Source organism: Saccostrea echinata, unplaced genomic scaffold, assembly GCF_033153115.1.
Source record: "Saccostrea echinata isolate AGI-Se365-2 ecotype Australia unplaced genomic scaffold, CSIRO_AGI_Sech_v1 ptg000054l, whole genome shotgun sequence".
In the NCBI taxonomy this organism is placed as follows: Eukaryota; Metazoa; Mollusca; class Bivalvia; order Ostreida; family Ostreidae; genus Saccostrea; species Saccostrea echinata.
The window spans coordinates 33,875,159-33,893,376 of NW_026889803.1; the positions used below are offsets into that span (position 1 = coordinate 33,875,159).

Genomic DNA, 18,218 nt, shown 5'->3' on the forward strand with positions numbered 1-18,218 from the left:
TGCATGCATTCAGTTTACTTATATTTCATATTTTTATAATTTTTGTCCAGTTCAGATATCGTGTCGTTGCGTTGAATGTTAACCAAAATGCATTTACATCATGACTCCCTCGTTGTTCTACGCATTACCCGGTATGTCATATTTTCTCATTATATATGAATGTTCGTTTGCTTTATTCAAATGCGTACTGTTAATAAAACCTACATGTAACCTTTACTACTAACCATAGCTTTTGAATGGATAGTGTGAAATGATTTACCGTTGGGCCATCAGTGTAATTTGAGTAAATGTTCACCTTATAACAGGCCTTAGCCATGCCTCTGGGAGAATTACAATCATTCCATTAAGCACTAGAGCCATTCAATAAAAAGAGAGACCAATGCAAAATGTGTGATTAAAAATAGTTACAACGTTGCCTCTGTCGCGCATACCGCCCTCCTCAAGTCATGTAACGTTATAAAGAGATAAAATTTGTAAATCTTAATGAATTTAAAACAACCTGCATTACAATGCACATATGCATTATGTAAATAAAATCCTTGTAAGAGGATTTTCGGTGAAAGGAAAAGATTTCTTTTCACTTTTATCCTAAAGACCTTTTTATATTTTTAAACCTCTAGTAAACTTAGAGTGGGTTACAACTCCGTAACCCCTTCAAAACTTGCCACTATAGATATTAAGGTAGTATGGGATACCTCTACGTTATGACGTATTTCCGTTTGAAGTATTGTTTTGATTTGCATGAGTGCTTATTATCGGGTCAAAATTTGTAGATACACCGTTGAAAAGAACACTCTGAAGCCTATTTCAATGCAAGTTCTCACAAGTCGGCATTTTTAGTAAAAACAGACAAAAAAATCGCAAGTATATAAATTTACTTATAATTGTACAACGGACATTTAAAAAAGCAAACCCCTGTAAAAGGTAGTTTCAACATTGCTGCTTTTGAACACTTTTAAGCAAAAGCTGTATTTCAATTGTTTGAGTAACTGTACAGCACCTTGTGTGCGGTGAGGCATGGATAAGTGCGATTACTTCACATTGTGCTGAATTATCACCAATCAATTATCACGTTAACCAGAGCTGGACTTTTTTGTTATTTAATTCAAGAAGTAACTGTTTGGTCACAAATCAGCTAGCTGTTGTATATAGTCCCAAAACGTTCAGATGAATGCAATTGCTCTGAACAAGACACGTCCTGGAAAGCGATTGTCCATGCATTGTTTTCAAAACTGCTCAAAGTTGAAAACTACAAAGTGCGATTTTTTTATGGTTGGGAAAAAATGCTCATCATTTCTAAGATAGCACCCAGGTTTTTTCAACCCTTGGAAAATAAAGAAGGATAACTCTTCCGCTCGGATCTTTTAATTCAAAAAATTTTAAATGCATTTTATATTTTCCATTTATATATATATTTTCAATTTGTTTATTTCACTTTGCTAACATATTAAGATACATTCTTATTGTAGACTTTCATGAAATGTTATCCGTCTGTTTTCAAGAAATAAAGTTTTCCCAGTTTTTTACGCTTATTTTTTGTTGAAAGTTAAAAAAATACTCAGACATATTTCTTGTCATTTTTGTTTTTATAAATACTTTATATTAGCAAACGCCTGTCTATAATATTAAGCTTATGAAAAAAGAATTATGCAAGAAAAAAAATCTTTTTTGTATTTCTCATTAAAATAATAAAAAAATTATTAAAATTACACTTTAATATACTGAAAGGTGGGGGTATTTCAAATCCTTCTAATTTGGGTACATAAATATGTAGGAGAAGTTTCGTTTGGTATCCCATACCACCTTAAGCTTAATTACGATTCTCGCATGGTACTTGATTCTAACACAATGTGTTACAATACTTTTTTTGTACAGTTCTATAATTTTTGCACACGCAACTTCAAATGTGCTAATATTGCCAATTATATTCAGGAGAAAATTATGCAAATTAGACTGAGAAGCTTTTTTCATAATGCAACATTCTGGGTCTTTTTTATTGGTAATTTTTTTTTACATGTAACAAAAAAGGGGAAAGACGATACTACCTTGTATAAACTTGGTATACCAAACACCTCTTTTTTTAAGCAATCAATTTTTTATGTAATAAAAGACTGTTGACACTAACAAAAGACATTGGCAAAGATTTTGAGCTAATCACTCTTTGTGCCCCTGATATCGAAGGTCAGAGGCATCTTGATTTAGTTCTGTGTTATTTTAATTTTTCACAAATGTAATCTTCCCTATATTTTTATGAGAAGAAGTTTGAGACTTTATTCATAGAAAATCAAAGATATTTATTTGAGATCGAATTTTCTCATCAATCTTCCATTTTTCACGCAAATTTATTTGGGTAGGGTTCCAAAACGTCAACCTTTCTTATAACTTCTAAAGAAAAAAGGAAGACTATATTTTTTATTTGTTGCACATTATTTACCCAGAGTAAAACCAAAGAGGAAGCTATACATTTTTTATTTATATGTGTCTTTCTTACACCGGCTAAGAAAATGATCTTGATTTTTTAATAATAATAACAACTGTGGAAACTTATTTTATTAAATGTGATAAAACAAATCAAAGAATGTACGACCATGTATTCTTGCTCTAATAGTGATAGAACATCATTATAGCCTTGTTAGGCTTTCCTTTATTAATGGGGATAAAACATCTTGTATTATTAATGTATAGTATAACCTTTTAATTTTGTCAGTTAAACTTTAAAGCTTTTAGAAATGAAAACTTCATATCATAAGGCTGTGTGACTTAACCCCTGTGTATTTGCCTAACAAAAATTTTCCTACCAAAAACCATGCAGTTTTTTTTTTCCTGGTATCAAAAAATGACACAGGGTCATTATTCTACAGGGTCATTTTTCTACAATCCACATGGAGAAAAATGACCCTAAGGCCATAATTTCTTTAAAAAAAGTGGGTCATTTTTCTACATAGAATATTGACCAGGGGGACAAATTTCTACGTAGACAAATGATCCCCGGTCAATATTCTACGGGGGTCATTTTTCGTCGTTACACCGTACAGTTGCACATTCAGATAGGGTGAGTAATTCTCATGTACGAGGGCCGTTCAAAAATTACGCGGACTCTGCTATTAATTACTCTTACAGACGTCATATAGAATTGAAATTTCACAGGAACATGTTTCTTAAAGATTCCAATAAATTCTTGGTATTTTTTTTTCTATTTTCTTTATTATCTCATGAAATTATTGCTGTTTTGATACTGCTGATGGTGATGTACGGAGCACGGCAATAATGTTGAAAAACAAACATGCGGTATCAAACATTTTATTCATTTATTTTCCATATTTCACGATATTATTCAACAATTTCCCCTAAAATTTCTTTTTATTGTTCTATTATTAAGTATTTAGATTTCTGACGTAATATTTGAAGTACTAACAGAAATATTGTAATTTTTCTCTGATGTGACCCCTACGAAATCAACTGCAAAAGTGACATCTTGTGTATTGACGGAGTAGCGCAGTTTTATCAAATCATGAATCATGCTGGGAAAACGCTAACAGAGACCCAAAATAATCCTAATGAAACATGTAGAACACCAGCGGAATATCCGACACATCTCTACAAAATGTAAAAAAGAATTTTAGACTGTTAGACCTTAGTCAAAAAGCAATCCGGGAGGGATGGAAGAAGTTCATCGACAAAACACTGATCTGGGCTGTTAAGACTGTGATTGAGATCGACTGAGGTCAAGCTTTACTTCAGAAATATCTGCAGTTTTGGGGTTTAACACAAACTAGAATACACAATACTAGTTTTACAGTTTTTAAACTTGATCAGAAATGGTATATGGATGTTTATTCTGAATGGATAAGGTAAACCAATCTATACAGTATCAAATACTAAGGTAAAATTTTGAGAAAATGAAAGCTCCTATTTTTTAAAATGCCCGTGACGTTGAATGTTTTACTGCGCCATGACTTCATGATATGTCCTGTTAAATCACCTGAAATTGATACCAATTTACAATATTTTGATATGAAATTTTAATGACCATATATGTAAAGATTCTTTTATATTATTTGTGACTTTTTGCTTGATTATGTCGTCAAATATATTTTCTGTGCAACGAGTCCGCGTAATTTTTGGACGGCCCTCGTAGTGTTCATGTTCAGGTATCTTTACACGACGTTTTGACCATCGAGGTTAGTCGTCTACACTTCCGGTTCCATTGAATTTCCAGAGAAACCTTAGTAACGTTATTTGGTCTCTATTAAAAATCTACTTGTTGTAATTGTAATGCATTCAGAAAAGCTCTGTTGGTCTTTCGTGAGATACTTTTACAGTTTGTAAGTAAATTCGCAAATATAGTGAAAGAAAACAAGCCTCTTGTAAACTGCGCCTAGCTTGGACCATGCCAATTTCTCTTGCACTTCTTGTGCAGACATGCGACGCATTTTGCTCGATTTCTATTTTGTTTTTTTTATAAACAGCTAGAGGTACAGAACACGTGGAAACAAAAAAGTTTTGAAAAATACACCCGAAAAACATATCGAATTCGCACTTCATGCTTTTCAACAAAAACGGTCTCGGTAGAGTAATTACACATTCGATTACAATTTTTTTTTTTGGCCTTCACAGTTAAGCATTGTAAATAGCGGGCGATAATGGTTTTTTTTTTTTTTTTTTTTTTTTTTTGGTTTTGGTTTTGTTTTTTGTTTTTTGGTTTTTTTTATTTTGGTTTTGGTTGTTGTTGAACTTCCCTCTCGAGAATTTTTCACTCACATGAAGACGCCACCACTTGCCTGTGGAGCGCTACAAATATACCTGAGCAGCATATCAAGTTGACTCAAAATCTGACAGGTCTTTTTTTTTTTTTTTTTTTTAAATAACTTGATAGGGAGTACACGATTGATTTGGTTGAATGATCACTGTCCTCAGTGCATAAGACTTTAAAACCAAAATCTTTAAATACATTTTTCCCCATTCATTAATTAGAAATGCCCTCTTGAAGAATGTACATTTACAGTGTACGTTACGTGTTCTTTCGTAGTTTTGCATGTGGAAAGAATCGATGAACATTTGAGACTAGTCTAATTAAGGAAAAGCAGATAGAGGAATTATATTATCCACTTTTCCTCTTAAAATCGGATTTTTTGTGAATGATTTCCACTGAAATTGTGAGATTAGTTTCTAAAAAACCCATTTACAATTTTCCTTCAGGATATCTTTGACAAAGAAAGATAACTATAATGTATATATAGAGTTTCCGTAACTTTGTATATATATTTTGATTGACAAAAATACTTGACAGACAATTATATTTTCTTCTTAGCCAAAGTTATGGTAACAAATTTAAAATCACGATCTCATGGGAGAAAATAAATCATGTTACTTGACTTTATTGCAGATTGGCGACCTCGTAAGCCCTAACCATATATGGAGGCAAACAATACGTAAGCACGAGGAAACACACAGGAATTCATACAGGTATAGTACAAGTTAATTTGATGCAAAGCATCAAATCGGCCGCAAAAATATATTTCATTTTGAAAAAAATTCCACAAGAAAGAGTCCAAAGAAAAAATCCAAATAGAAAAAAGTATATGATACATTTTTACACTTGTTTTGCTTTGCTGTGTATTTTTTACATTAGTTTTCATTTTCAGTGATCAATTGTTAAATATTTTATTCAAATAAAAATAAATTCATTAATACGAAAATCGAACTGCAATAAAGGATAGGAATGTATTATCATCAAATTATCAGATCCAAGGACAAATACAACAAATATCTAAAATAATTGATTATGAATGTCTGAATGCTGACAAAAATGACACAAGCTTCACGTGCTGATACCCTGAATTTTTGTCACTTTATAATTCCGATCAGTGTTGTGATAGATATGTATGTGAAGCGCAGAAAAAAAAAATCATTGTGTCACTTGCAACTGCAGTGTAAATTCAAAACAAATTCCGTTCTTATTCCAATTTATTAATTATTATAGGCACTGCAATTCATATCCGGAAACTCAATACGTTTTCTTTTTATATCTTACGCACATCCATGTTAGGGAGCATTTCATGAAAGAACTTTTCGTAAAATCATTTAATAAATATCTGACGAGAAATGAAAAACAACTTGAAACATAATAACAAAATATTTAGACTTAGTTTTAAGCAATTTTTTCAGGCTTTTATTCTTAACTTTTATTTTTTTTATCAATAAGGAATTATTCCAACAAAGCAATAAAAAAATAACGTCTCATTTCCCCATGTGCATATTCAAACTCAACCACAAATAGATCGGCCGCTGCTGCGGCCGATAATGAGAGAAGGTTTCAAATCAGGCAGAAGCGTGTTCATCCATCACGTTTCACCTATTCATTGTTATACATTCGAAGATTTTCGATGCTAAATATTCATATGTCTGTGTACCAATCTGCATCTTAAATGCATTTATAACGACATACCACGTACTTGTTAAATTTAGTTATCATTTTCTTAAGAAAGTAATTTTAAACAAAAACCTCAGCCATATTTTTATTTGCACCACAGAGTCAAAAATATGCAAAATTACGACTATATCACTTAATGTAAATCGTGGGAATTTTTTTTTAAAAAGTGCTGTGTAGTTCTGCACTCAACCTTCATCCATCTGTGTTTTTCTGCCTTGATTTCTCTAAAGAAATAATTTGATTTCCCTTCCCCTTTTCCTTTAAGATGTAACTGGAAATATATCTTATTTCGATATATTGTTTCTCATGAGATTATATCTTTTCGTATTCCAATAAGTTTATAGATTATCACACCATTCTATTTTTCCTTATTTCAAAACGTTACTTCTCAGGCCACTCTATCTTCAGCTTATTCAAGAAGCTGAAAAACGTGACAGCTACAGATGAATGCACTACATCCGCTTGTGTTTCTAAAATACTACACATATGGTAAAAAGTGTTTGCTATTTCATTCTCTGTTGACATGCATCAAAACACGCACACGTTTTATGGTATTCATTTTTAAATTAAATATTTGAGCTTTGCTCAGAATTCAGAAATATTGGATCAAAGTTAACAAGGGCATGTCACGTCTGGGACATATCCCAATCGAGACATATTCTCTTACAAATTTGGTCATACTGCAATAAATACCACTACATGTAGTACTATATTCAGTACATCTCTTAAGTTAATTAACAACAACATGTGAAATGCTAATGCATGCGACGTTTTCTTTGGGCAGAACGCTCCCAAACAATTTGGTATATATTTAAAATTACCCTGATGGAAAAAAAATATCCTAATGAGGGTATTAAACCCCGACAAAGCCCGATAAAAAGATATTCTCAACATAAAAAAAATATTATGCCCACCTTAATCAACAATAATTTGCACTATTAGCAGGTTTGCACATAATCTTGTGAATTAGGTCACGTAAATGTAATCAGTGCAAAATGCTTGAAACCAATCAATACTGAATAAAGATGAAAGTAGTGAAGAAAACATTAGAAGTCATTTTATGATGTATGTGCGTGTCTATGAATGCCCTCACTTAGCTATAATTTATTTTCAAGGAGCATTCCATTCAACTTAGAATGGTCGATTTTTTTTATTTGTATGAAACCTGAATTATATATATATATATATATATATATATATATATATATATATATATATATATATATATATATATATATATATATATATATACGTTCCTTCACATACTTACAAACTTAATGCGAAAAAATAGTTATTATGTCCGTTATTTTGGCACAAAGATCATATTGCTTGGTTTGTTATTTATCACGACAATAGAAGAATTAGACTATGCATGACTTTATCTAATTAAACGGTGCTTGTTGACAAATATTCACTTTTGTGTTAAACTTTCAAGACAATTATTTTAAATGTCATAAATATCAAGGTCTTCCAACTTTCCCTCTCCCACAACATTGCAAGGATAAAAATGTATAATTTCTCATCAACATCCGAACCTGTATTACTGTTATCAGAAATAAAAGTCCTGGTCATTCAACAATGTGAAATCAACAACAAGAACATAAGACAACACAAAAGACAACAAAACTGTTGCTGGTTGTCCAAAACAGTTATACAGTTATCCAAGGTAAAAATTAATTTCCATAAACATTTGCACCAAATTGTTACTTTTTTCCTACAGAGTTAATCATTCCGGATATCTTTTACAGCTGTGGTTGCCGTCTGCTTTTCGTGTGGCATGTCTTTCTTACTTGGAATAATGATTTCCGGCATTTTGATAATAGGCATGGCCAAACCACGTTTGTAATGGTCAATGGGAGCTATTTCCCCTGGCATGTCCTCCGAAATATTGTCCACACAGAAATTGTATTCGTCGTCTTTTCCAGGGGCAGTTTGACCGTCCTCCACCATGCCTACCAACCAATACGCGGTCACGTCCCCTTTATTCTAAATAAAATAGAGACAACAGATCATTTCACTTTTTAATGATGTCCCTCTGTATCTTTAACACGATATAAAATACATCTTCTGCGCTGAATACCTCTTGAGGTTGCGGAAAGCAATGAAGAATCTTGATATCTCGCTTTGTTGGAGCATACATGTATGCTGTATTTGGAGTTGAAATGTAGTCTGTACATAATGATTATCAATTTTTGTCGAACGCCAAACGTTTTGTATGTGTGCCATTCTTATGTAGGAAGAGTTTGCGACCCCTTATAAAATTTTTAAGAATAACGTGCTCTCGAATGAAAGTTGATTTGTATCTTTCTTCACGCCAGGATGTACAGTTATAATTCTCAGTACTGGAAATATCCTATCTCTTTCTTATGCATATGTACAAGCTCTTTATTTTACGACACTTTATTTTACGGCTCTTTATGGCACATTTTGGCTTTACAATCACATGAAGCTCCATCTAATATTATAAACATTCATATGTAGCTAGATTTAAGAAATTCTAACTCCAAAGTGAGTAAATATGAATCATGATTTCGGATTCCTCTAAATATTTATTTGAATCAAGAATTCTTGAGATTATCAGAAAGAAACCTGGTTATGTCGGAATTTAATGATAAATTGTATCTTTAAATGTACTTTCCTGAACAGGTAAAACAAAATTATGGTCGTTAGAATCACAGAAACTGAGTCATTATTAGAATATGCCGAGGAAATTTAGGAATGTTTCACGATGAGGACAAAAAGCTTGATTTTACAAAAAAGGATCAAAATTAATATTCTTTGCTCACCATAGCGCTAATAGTCCCTCGTTTTTTCATAATGAATTTACCCGTTGACTCCAAAGCTTTACATGTTGATTGGGTGATATGAATCTTGTTTGCTGCAAAAGATCAAGGAAAATATGCATTATGACATTGTATTCAAATAGGGATAGAAGTCAACCAGCTTACCCGATACGTGGTGTTTCAACCTTAGTCACAAGTACAATACAGCTTGAAGACTGGATCACCCGCCACTACTGGCAGGAATTGCAAAGTGTGCATATCACACACTAGAAAATTCTTTTACGCACCGGTGGAGCTTGGAGGATAAACACTCCCACCTGAGAGAATTCGAAAGTACCATATGAGGCGCCGTTTTGGTATTTATTGCAATTTAGTGATATCACCTATTCGAGTATGTGATATAACCTATTCGAATAGGTGATATCACTTATTCGAATAGGTGATATCACTTATTTGAATATAGGTGATATCACCTATTGGAAATGAATAGGTGATATCACTTATTCGAATAGGTGATATCACCTATTCGTGCTGAATAGGTGATATCACCTATTCGAATAAGTGATATCACCTATTCGAATAGGTGATATCACCTATTTGCATTTCTTACAACAATAAATAATGAATGCTCCCTTCCTCAAGACTATCTAGATTTCCATTGGAATTAAGCAAATTCGGGCTGCCCCGTTTTCCCCTGTAACTGAGTCCGAGACATTTTAAATACCTTATGTTATCGACCCCTGTAAAGTTACATAAATTTTATAAATTATAAGCTGGGGTACAACAGAGTGGCAATATATACCTTTCTCTCTTTATTATGTAAAGTGGGGCATTTTCCGTATGGAACAGTTATTATGAGTTTTTCACGATTTTTCCTATAGTATACATTATAGATAAGTGTATGAAAATATAATTTGTGAGCAAAACAAACTACAAATTCTACTGGGGTGCTTAGAACTAAATGCGAAGCTGTAATCCATTGTCTCCAAGAACGGTAAGTTAAAAAAACGAAAGTGAAAGTAAATGAGAATTAAAGGCTAGAGTCTTGGGAGCAGTTGTTATTTCATAAATAAATTGAATGTGATATCACTATTTGAATAAGTGATATCACCTATTCAAAATGATTAAGTGATATCACCTATTCGAATAGGTGATATCACCTATTTGAATTGGTGATATCACCTATTTAATTTGAATAGGTGATATCACCTATTGGAATAAGTGATATCACCTATTCAAAAGGAATAAGTGATATCACCTATTCGAATAGGTGATATCACCTATTTGAATTGGTGATATCACCTATTTAATTTGAATAGGTGATATCACCTATTCGAATATGTGATATCACCTATTCAAATCAAATAGGTGATATCACTTATTCAGAAGCTGAATAGGTGATATCACTTATTCAGAAGCTGAATAGGTGATATCACTTATTCGAATAGGTGATATCACTTTTTGGCAGTAAATACCAAAACGGCGCCTCATAGTACCAAGATCTTGAGCTTATATTGGGGCAGATGTGCCTTATTTAAGGTTATATGCAACAAACCTTGCTGTTCTTGAGGAGAAGATTTTTTGTTATATATTCTCCGATAATATTTGACCCCCTATTGTGGTCCACCGTATCACCAGGGGCTAAGCTTTGTAAAATTTAAAATCTACACTTATTCAAAAAACTTAATCCATCTTTGTTCTTTGTTCTTCCTACAAGTCTGAAGCCAAGTCAACTGAGCTAGTTTTTTGTTGGATTAAGAGAAAATAACAGCAGTATTGAAAGTGAAAAAAATGTTATTTATTCAAGTAAACGACGTAAAACAAAAATACACATAGTTAGGGAGTCAGAAGAGACTAGTTCTAAAAACTGTCTTGTGAGTGTTATCTTCTCTGACCTAGGGGTTCTGGGAAAGGTTATTTTTGAAGAAATGTTAATATATATTTATGTAAAACTTTGATCCCTAATGTGACCCCACCCTTTCCACAGGGGCCATGATTTGAACAATTTATAATTTACACTTTGTCAGAAAGCTACAAGGTGAATTTTATCTTTTTGACCAAGTGGTTCTTGTGGAGAAGATTTTTAATGAACCCCACCCTATATCTAACTTTTTTGTGATCAACCCCTCCCTCTTTTGAAGGAAACATGGCCCTTCCACTGAAATTATGAATCCTGTTTACCCAAGGATATACTGTGCCAAGTTTGGTTGAAATTAGTACGGTTGTTCTTGAGAAGGAGTTAAATATGTGTAAGGTTTACAGACGGACGGACAGGGTGACAGACGACAACAGGTGTTCAGAAAAGCTCCTTGAGCTTCCAGCTCAGGTGAGCTATAAAAACTTACGGTGACAACTGGCCTTCATAATGTGAGCGATATCTAGTGTTTCCCCAAATACACCATATCTTGGCAAAATCGATCCAACGATACCAGCCATGCATGGTCCTATATTGAAAAACAAAGAATAATATTAAAGTGTTTACAATTCTTACGACTATGATAAAATATTAATTGGACCAATATAATATACAGAGGATATAACTCAATGATTTTTTGTCAGAATGTGTAGAATCAAAATATCTTTCTCAAACAAGTTGATTCATAAAATTCGGGTGACCTTTCAGGCCTATGGGCCTTCTGTGTTTTGTGAAGAGTTCATAGAGGGGTTTTTGAAAGTGACCATAATTCAAACTTAGTTTACTTGCTATCGGAAACACACCCGGAAACCTTTGCAGGCTTGTACCTGTATTAATTCCTATCCTTAGCTGTATCATCTTGTCATTACAGGTACTAAACCGTGTCTGGTTAATGACAGTCAAAAGATTCAGGGCAAACATGGCGATGTCACGGGCATGCATATCATTCTTCCTGTTGGGCAAACCTGAAATTAGAAATAACGACTTATAATTAAGGTAATTCTTATGCAGTCTGAAATTTTCAATATACTAGTAGGTGTTCTCCGACAAGCAAAATGATGTCAATTCGTGCATGATTACAAACTGGCAAACGAATCAACGATTCTTTTTTTGATCCCATTATTTATAAGATGAAATGAAAGGCATACAACATGTACGTACAGTTTATCGGCAGTTCCACATTGATATTTTAAAGTATGTTTTCAAATGAGTGAATCAAAAAAACATCCAAGATTATTAAAAAGAAATACCTGATGCTACCATATATGCGTCGTTAGTGGCATTGACTTTATAAATATCGTATGTATCGATAATGCTATCGATGATGTAGTAAAGCTCATTTAAAAGTTCCACAACATCACCAGCTTTAAATTCGTCCATGATGTTGTTGAATTTGAACACATCCGAGAAAAGAATGGTAGCCGATTTAAAATACTGTGCCTCTATGGTTTTGTTCTGTTTTAATTGCTCTGCGACAGGTTTTGGTACAAGTTGGTAGAGAAGAGAGTCTATGCGTCTTTTCTCACGAGTCAGTTCTCTGGTTTTGTCTACCAGTGTAAGAGCATATTTTTGGATGCTGCTGGTTAAGTTTTCTGTCGTCCAAATAACAAAAGGACACATAAGAATAACAATCACAAGAAATGCTGCGCTAATTGTTAGGTTACTCGTTACGTTCTCAACGACAGTGTCTAAGATGGCTAAAATTTCGGAGCCGAGATCCTGTTGGATATTCAGGAGAGCGTCCAGGTAAATGGTCATATTGTCAAACCAATGTCTAGCCTTGGCCAAATCAGCAAAGGCGCTGGCATTACTTCCCTCAACATGATGCTGAATGTCAAATCGAAACTGGTCAATGATTTCGGTAAGGTTGTTACCAACTTCCTGTACGGTGCTGGCATAAATCATGTCCACTCGCTCCGAGTAAAGTTTGGCAGTTTTGTAATATGCTCTAAAATTGTGAACTTTTGTATTATACATCTCAAAAAACGAATGAGATTCGAAACCTCCATTGGCATAAAACACGGTTCCAAGCGCTCTTTCCGTACCCACGTCTTCTTTAGCACTTGTCAATTTCTGGTAAGCCACAAGAGGTTTCCACACAACAGCGAACTCGGTTTCATTAATAGAATCGTACATCCATTTAATGACCACTTTAATGATGTCTGTATAAAAGTTAATTTCGTCTTGAATATTGAATCCGTCAGAAGGAGTCAAAGCTTGTCTTCTCCTGGCCAAATATTGAATCATGTTGGTTTTTGTTTCAAAGCGCAATCTGTCCAATTTGTCCAAATTCCCGGGCCAAACTTGCAGACGATTGATTGCTCGATCTGTTTCAATATATTCCGTAAGTAAGAACGTCTTTGTTTCCGGTTTTAAAGCACTAAGGTATAACACACTCATATCCCGTTCTTTCTGTAAATGATGTACAAGTTTTCCTAGCTCTACACTGAATTCTAAAGCTTTCCTCGTCTGGAATAAAAGAAATCACTTTGAAAAGTATTCCTTGGAGTTTACTGTAGAAAACATTTTTTAAATAAAGGTTTTTGAATGTTTTTATAAAATTTGGCAGAATATTCATATACCGGTATGTTGTATATCTTTGCGAATTTGATGATTTTACAAATAATCTTGCAGAGGAAGAAATTCTAAGTAGCAGTTAGAATCTTGAAATCAAGAGAAATGTGTGTTAATTAAAGTTAAATCCTTCTCCGAACCATGAGGTTCATAAGACCGGTGCTTATACCCAGTTTCCGTGGTGCTAAACGGTAGAGTCATCGACTCCCTCCTGGATGGGACACCAGTCCATCACATGTTAACCCCCAGCGTAAGCCGGTACCTATTGCAGCTGGATGGACTGGTACAATGCAGATAAGGTGTTCTGTTTAAGGATCATACCCATAGCGGGGCTTGAACCAGCGAGCGACCTTTGAGTTTCTGCCTAAACACCTAAGACCATGACCTGAGTAATGATGTGTGCTTAGGAAGATACTGAATATCCGAAAGGTGATCTAGACAAGTTTAGTCAGTTCGATTTTGTGATTCCATCATTTTGTATTTCTTTATTTACTGGGTGGAAGTAAATATTACACAATAATAATTCTCATTTTTTCTCCAAAAACCAGATATTCTCAATTTTTATATACATATATATAGTATTTTTATGGCAATATATGTGTCAAGATTAGTGATTTGGTTTGCAAATCAAACTAAGAATCATAAAGTTTTCGGACAAACGCTGGAAGGAGAAATACGACAGCTGTCAGCCTTCGGTCAGACAGCTTTTAAAATGTAGTACATGAGTATGTATAAAAATATATGTATAATAACATACTACTTGTAGTAGATCATCAAGGAAAACATCGATCGTATATCCATTCAGATATTTTTTCTTCTACATGTATTTTGTTATATTTACATTTCCAATGTTTTTGTCCGAGATAAAATTACAAACTGTAAAAATACTTTATTTCTATATAAATCTACTGGTTCATCGAGAGGCGCGGTTAAAAAAAAATCACGTGCGGGGCGGGACAAATAGAGACAGAAGCGGGACTATTAGCACGGGAATTTGCAGAATCAGGAGCATGTAAATATAAGGAATAACTGTCAGATTTTTGGGATTCATGACGATGATCAATCGATCGGCTTGCGTGATAATTTTATGCATAAACGCCTTCGGCGTTTATGCAAATTATCACGCAAGCCACTCGATTGATCACATCATGAATCCAAAAAATTAGACAGTTATTCCTTAAATAATTCATGTATGTACATGTATGTTGCCATCAAAAATACATGTTTTATGTACTTACTAAATAAGGAGACATAGTTTTCTATTCTTGTTTTTTTTTTTTTTTTTTTTTTTTTTTTTTTTTTTTTTTGGATATGGTTGTTGATGATCTCTTGACTTACCATTTCATTTTCGCTTCTGATTGTGATAGTATCAGACAACATATACACACTATAGGACCACACCCCTAACACAGGGAGGACGGTCAAACACAACATTTTCATCAGCTGAAGCTTTTTTCCAGAGTCCGTCAGCGGTTCATCCCGACACAGGCCTGATAAATACACGTAAGCAATTTATGTATGTCTATGGCATTCAGATTGAAAAAGGAATTACATGTTTATGTATCTGAATATCGTTAATACAAGACGTACATCACAGCATGTGTTCATCATTAATCTCTAGGTTACAACGTTGACTCATATGTATATTTCGAAAATTTTCTGCTTAGATTCCTTGTTCACTTAAAAATTGTCTGGAGACGGACTTTGACATGTGCGTATAAGGCCAAAATCAGTAACTGTCAGTTAATTTCAATACAGTGGAATTATATGAAATGTCAAAAATTCCTTTCATTGATATTACAAATTCGAGATTTTGAAAGAAAATAAAGAGATAAAAAAAAGTACAGACATTATTTTCTTCCTCAAAACATATTTTACATCAAAACATAAATTGTTTGATATCACAAATTGATGGGGTTTTTTTTCACAAAATGATGACATTTTTAATTGTTTCACGTTAAACAAACAAATATTTTATATGTTAAATTATTATTACACTGTACCAACGTTGTTTACATTTTATACATCACAATTTAATTTTTTTTCTATATCACAAAATAATAAAATCTGAAATATCAATTGATTTTTTCACCTTAAAAATAGCATTTTTTTGATATAAGAAAATCGGTCTATTTTTGCACCCCCCCCCCAAAAAAAATCAAAAAATTACAATCAACTTTATCTTCTCCTTCATTTTCCAGCTATATATCAGAAAAATTTTAATTTATAGTATTTTGTGCGGAAAATATTTTTTTTTAGGATTCTTGCCTGGCACAATATATTAATTTCTGACAAGGTCATGGGAGAACTTGTTACTTTAAAATTAATACTATTGTTGAATCTTTTTAGATCGATTTTCTGATTTAAACAAAAATCATTTTTGACATCTAAAATTCGAATGTCTTTTGCAAGAAAAAAGAAGGAATCTTTGTAATGGAGTCTGTGGTGTTAAAAAATGATTTTCTTATATTGGGAAAAAACATATGCACTGTAATGATTGTATTTTCTAATATAAAAAAAATCCAACTTTTATCATATCAGAAAACAATTTAACCATTTTAAATCTATAGATAATCAGAGTTTAAAACATTCAGAAATTAACTGGTAAAAATGCCTTTACAAAATTTATTTCACACCTCTTCCAATGGCAGATGGCAAAATAACATCTTGAACATCCGCGCTACTACATTCACTGGCCAAATCCCGCAGCGAAGGCATCCGCCTAAACAGTGCCTCTTTCTTCTCGGTCCGAGAGTCCTGCTTCTCCAATTTTACCTCCAAGTTGCTCATTTTCAATATCTTAAAAAATCTTTGAAATTTTAATTTTATTTACTTACTAGAACTCATGATTAATAAGAGAGAGAGAGAGAGAAAAGATGACTAAAGTTGTACTTGTATCTGGCATTTGAGCATCGTTGCATGCTCAGAGGCTATAAGACCATGTTGATCCCAAACTCAGGTGTATGGATACGAGGGATTTGGGGGCAACACAGGCTTAGCCCCTTTGGTTGCATGGATATGTTAAATGATTCAAAAATTCATTTCACATGATAGTAGAGTCGTTCACATATTTAAATTATATGAAGTACATTGTACATGTAAGCTCACCAAATACATGTATATTATATACTACATAAGTTGTTTTGATAGTACAACTCACTTTCTTTCAAAGTAAGATTTTTTTCGGATGACTTGCACATATTCTTTGTAAAATCGGATGACTTGCACATATTCTTTGTAAACTCGAGTTATAATTATTTCTGAAAATTGATTCCAAATTTGACTACGAATATTTCTTTTAATCCAAAAATGTCTTACCTTGTTTATTGTATGTATTCAGAAACTTTTATGTTTTGTAACTTAAAGAGCGAAACATTGATCTATAAATTACAGTAAAAGCCGCTAACAGTCAGATTAGCCAGTAATGGCTGTAAATGGGTAATTTTGGCCGAAGTTTGTAAATGTTACCATGACAACACGTGTTAATACATGTTCTCGTCCAAAAATTATTGTTATAGAATATACATCATTTCTGACGGTAAACGATGAATCTGCCTTAATTTTAATTCAAAGAGTAAATAACGAAGCAGATGGGCGAACAAGGCGAGCGAAGTGCCTATATAGTGCGACATACATGAAGGTGAAAATTAAATCTCAATTAAAACAAAATTTTCTTTGATATTTCATTTAATATTAGAGTATACTTTATGTAAAATCTCCACAATTTGCAAAAATTTCACAAAGATAGAAATTATTTGGCTATGAAATAGCATATACACACTAAAGAGGGCAAAAAGGATCATTTTCTCATACTAGTACTATAGCACAATTTTTCGATATGAGTGGGTCTTTGCTCCATTTATTTGCAAATTTATCCTCAAAGTTTGCGTGAAAAGATAATTTTTTGGTTAACTAAAAAATGGAGCAGAGACTCACTTTACCTTAAAAACACAACATTCGCATTTTTCCGAGAAATACTTGAAGTCCATTTAGTCAAGGGTCATATCACAAACATGATTTAAAGAGACATAACACAAACAAAATTTTGATGCCTGGATTGATATAGATTTTTTGACTGATTTTGATGAGAAATGACATATATAATAAATCCCTAAAATATAAAGAAATCGTAAGTTTTCTTTGGTGCTTAAATTTGCGACTTTGTTTTGTTATCTATGTAATTCTATACAAAATTTTGCATATATTTTTAACATTGTGACAAAATCTTACAGAGTTCTTCCACTTTTACTGGTAAATATTATTCAGGTTACTTATCTGAATATAAAGCTATGAAAAATATTGCTGATTTCTTAAAAGAAGTTTGTTTGTGTTATTTATCCTTAAATACCACTATTCATCAGGAGCTGTGTAGCTTAGTGGTCAGCGCATTAGTCTCACAGGGAAATGATACTCAGGATTTTTATTGCTATAAAATAGTATTCGAACCCCACGAATACCACATAATTTTTTAATAACAGAATAATTTTTGCAGAGAAAATTTTCCTCAGAAAAG

At 32.9% G+C, this 18,218-nt stretch overlaps 1 protein-coding gene across 1 annotated transcript; it reads right to left on the reverse strand.

Annotated features, from left to right (window-relative positions):
* Positions 1-7,909: 7,909 nt before the first annotated feature.
* LOC133171901 (uncharacterized) lies at positions 7,910-16,495 on the reverse strand. Its single transcript, XM_061306696.1, has 7 exons — positions 16,342-16,495; positions 15,009-15,195; positions 12,382-13,610; positions 11,959-12,096; positions 11,562-11,660; positions 9,220-9,311; positions 7,910-8,419 (listed from the first exon to the last, which is right to left on the reverse strand). The coding sequence occupies exons 1-7, from the start codon at positions 16,493-16,495 to the stop codon at positions 8,156-8,158; spliced, it is 2,163 nt and encodes a 720-aa protein (XP_061162680.1). The 3' UTR covers positions 7,910-8,155.
* Positions 16,496-18,218: the final 1,723 nt, after the last annotated feature.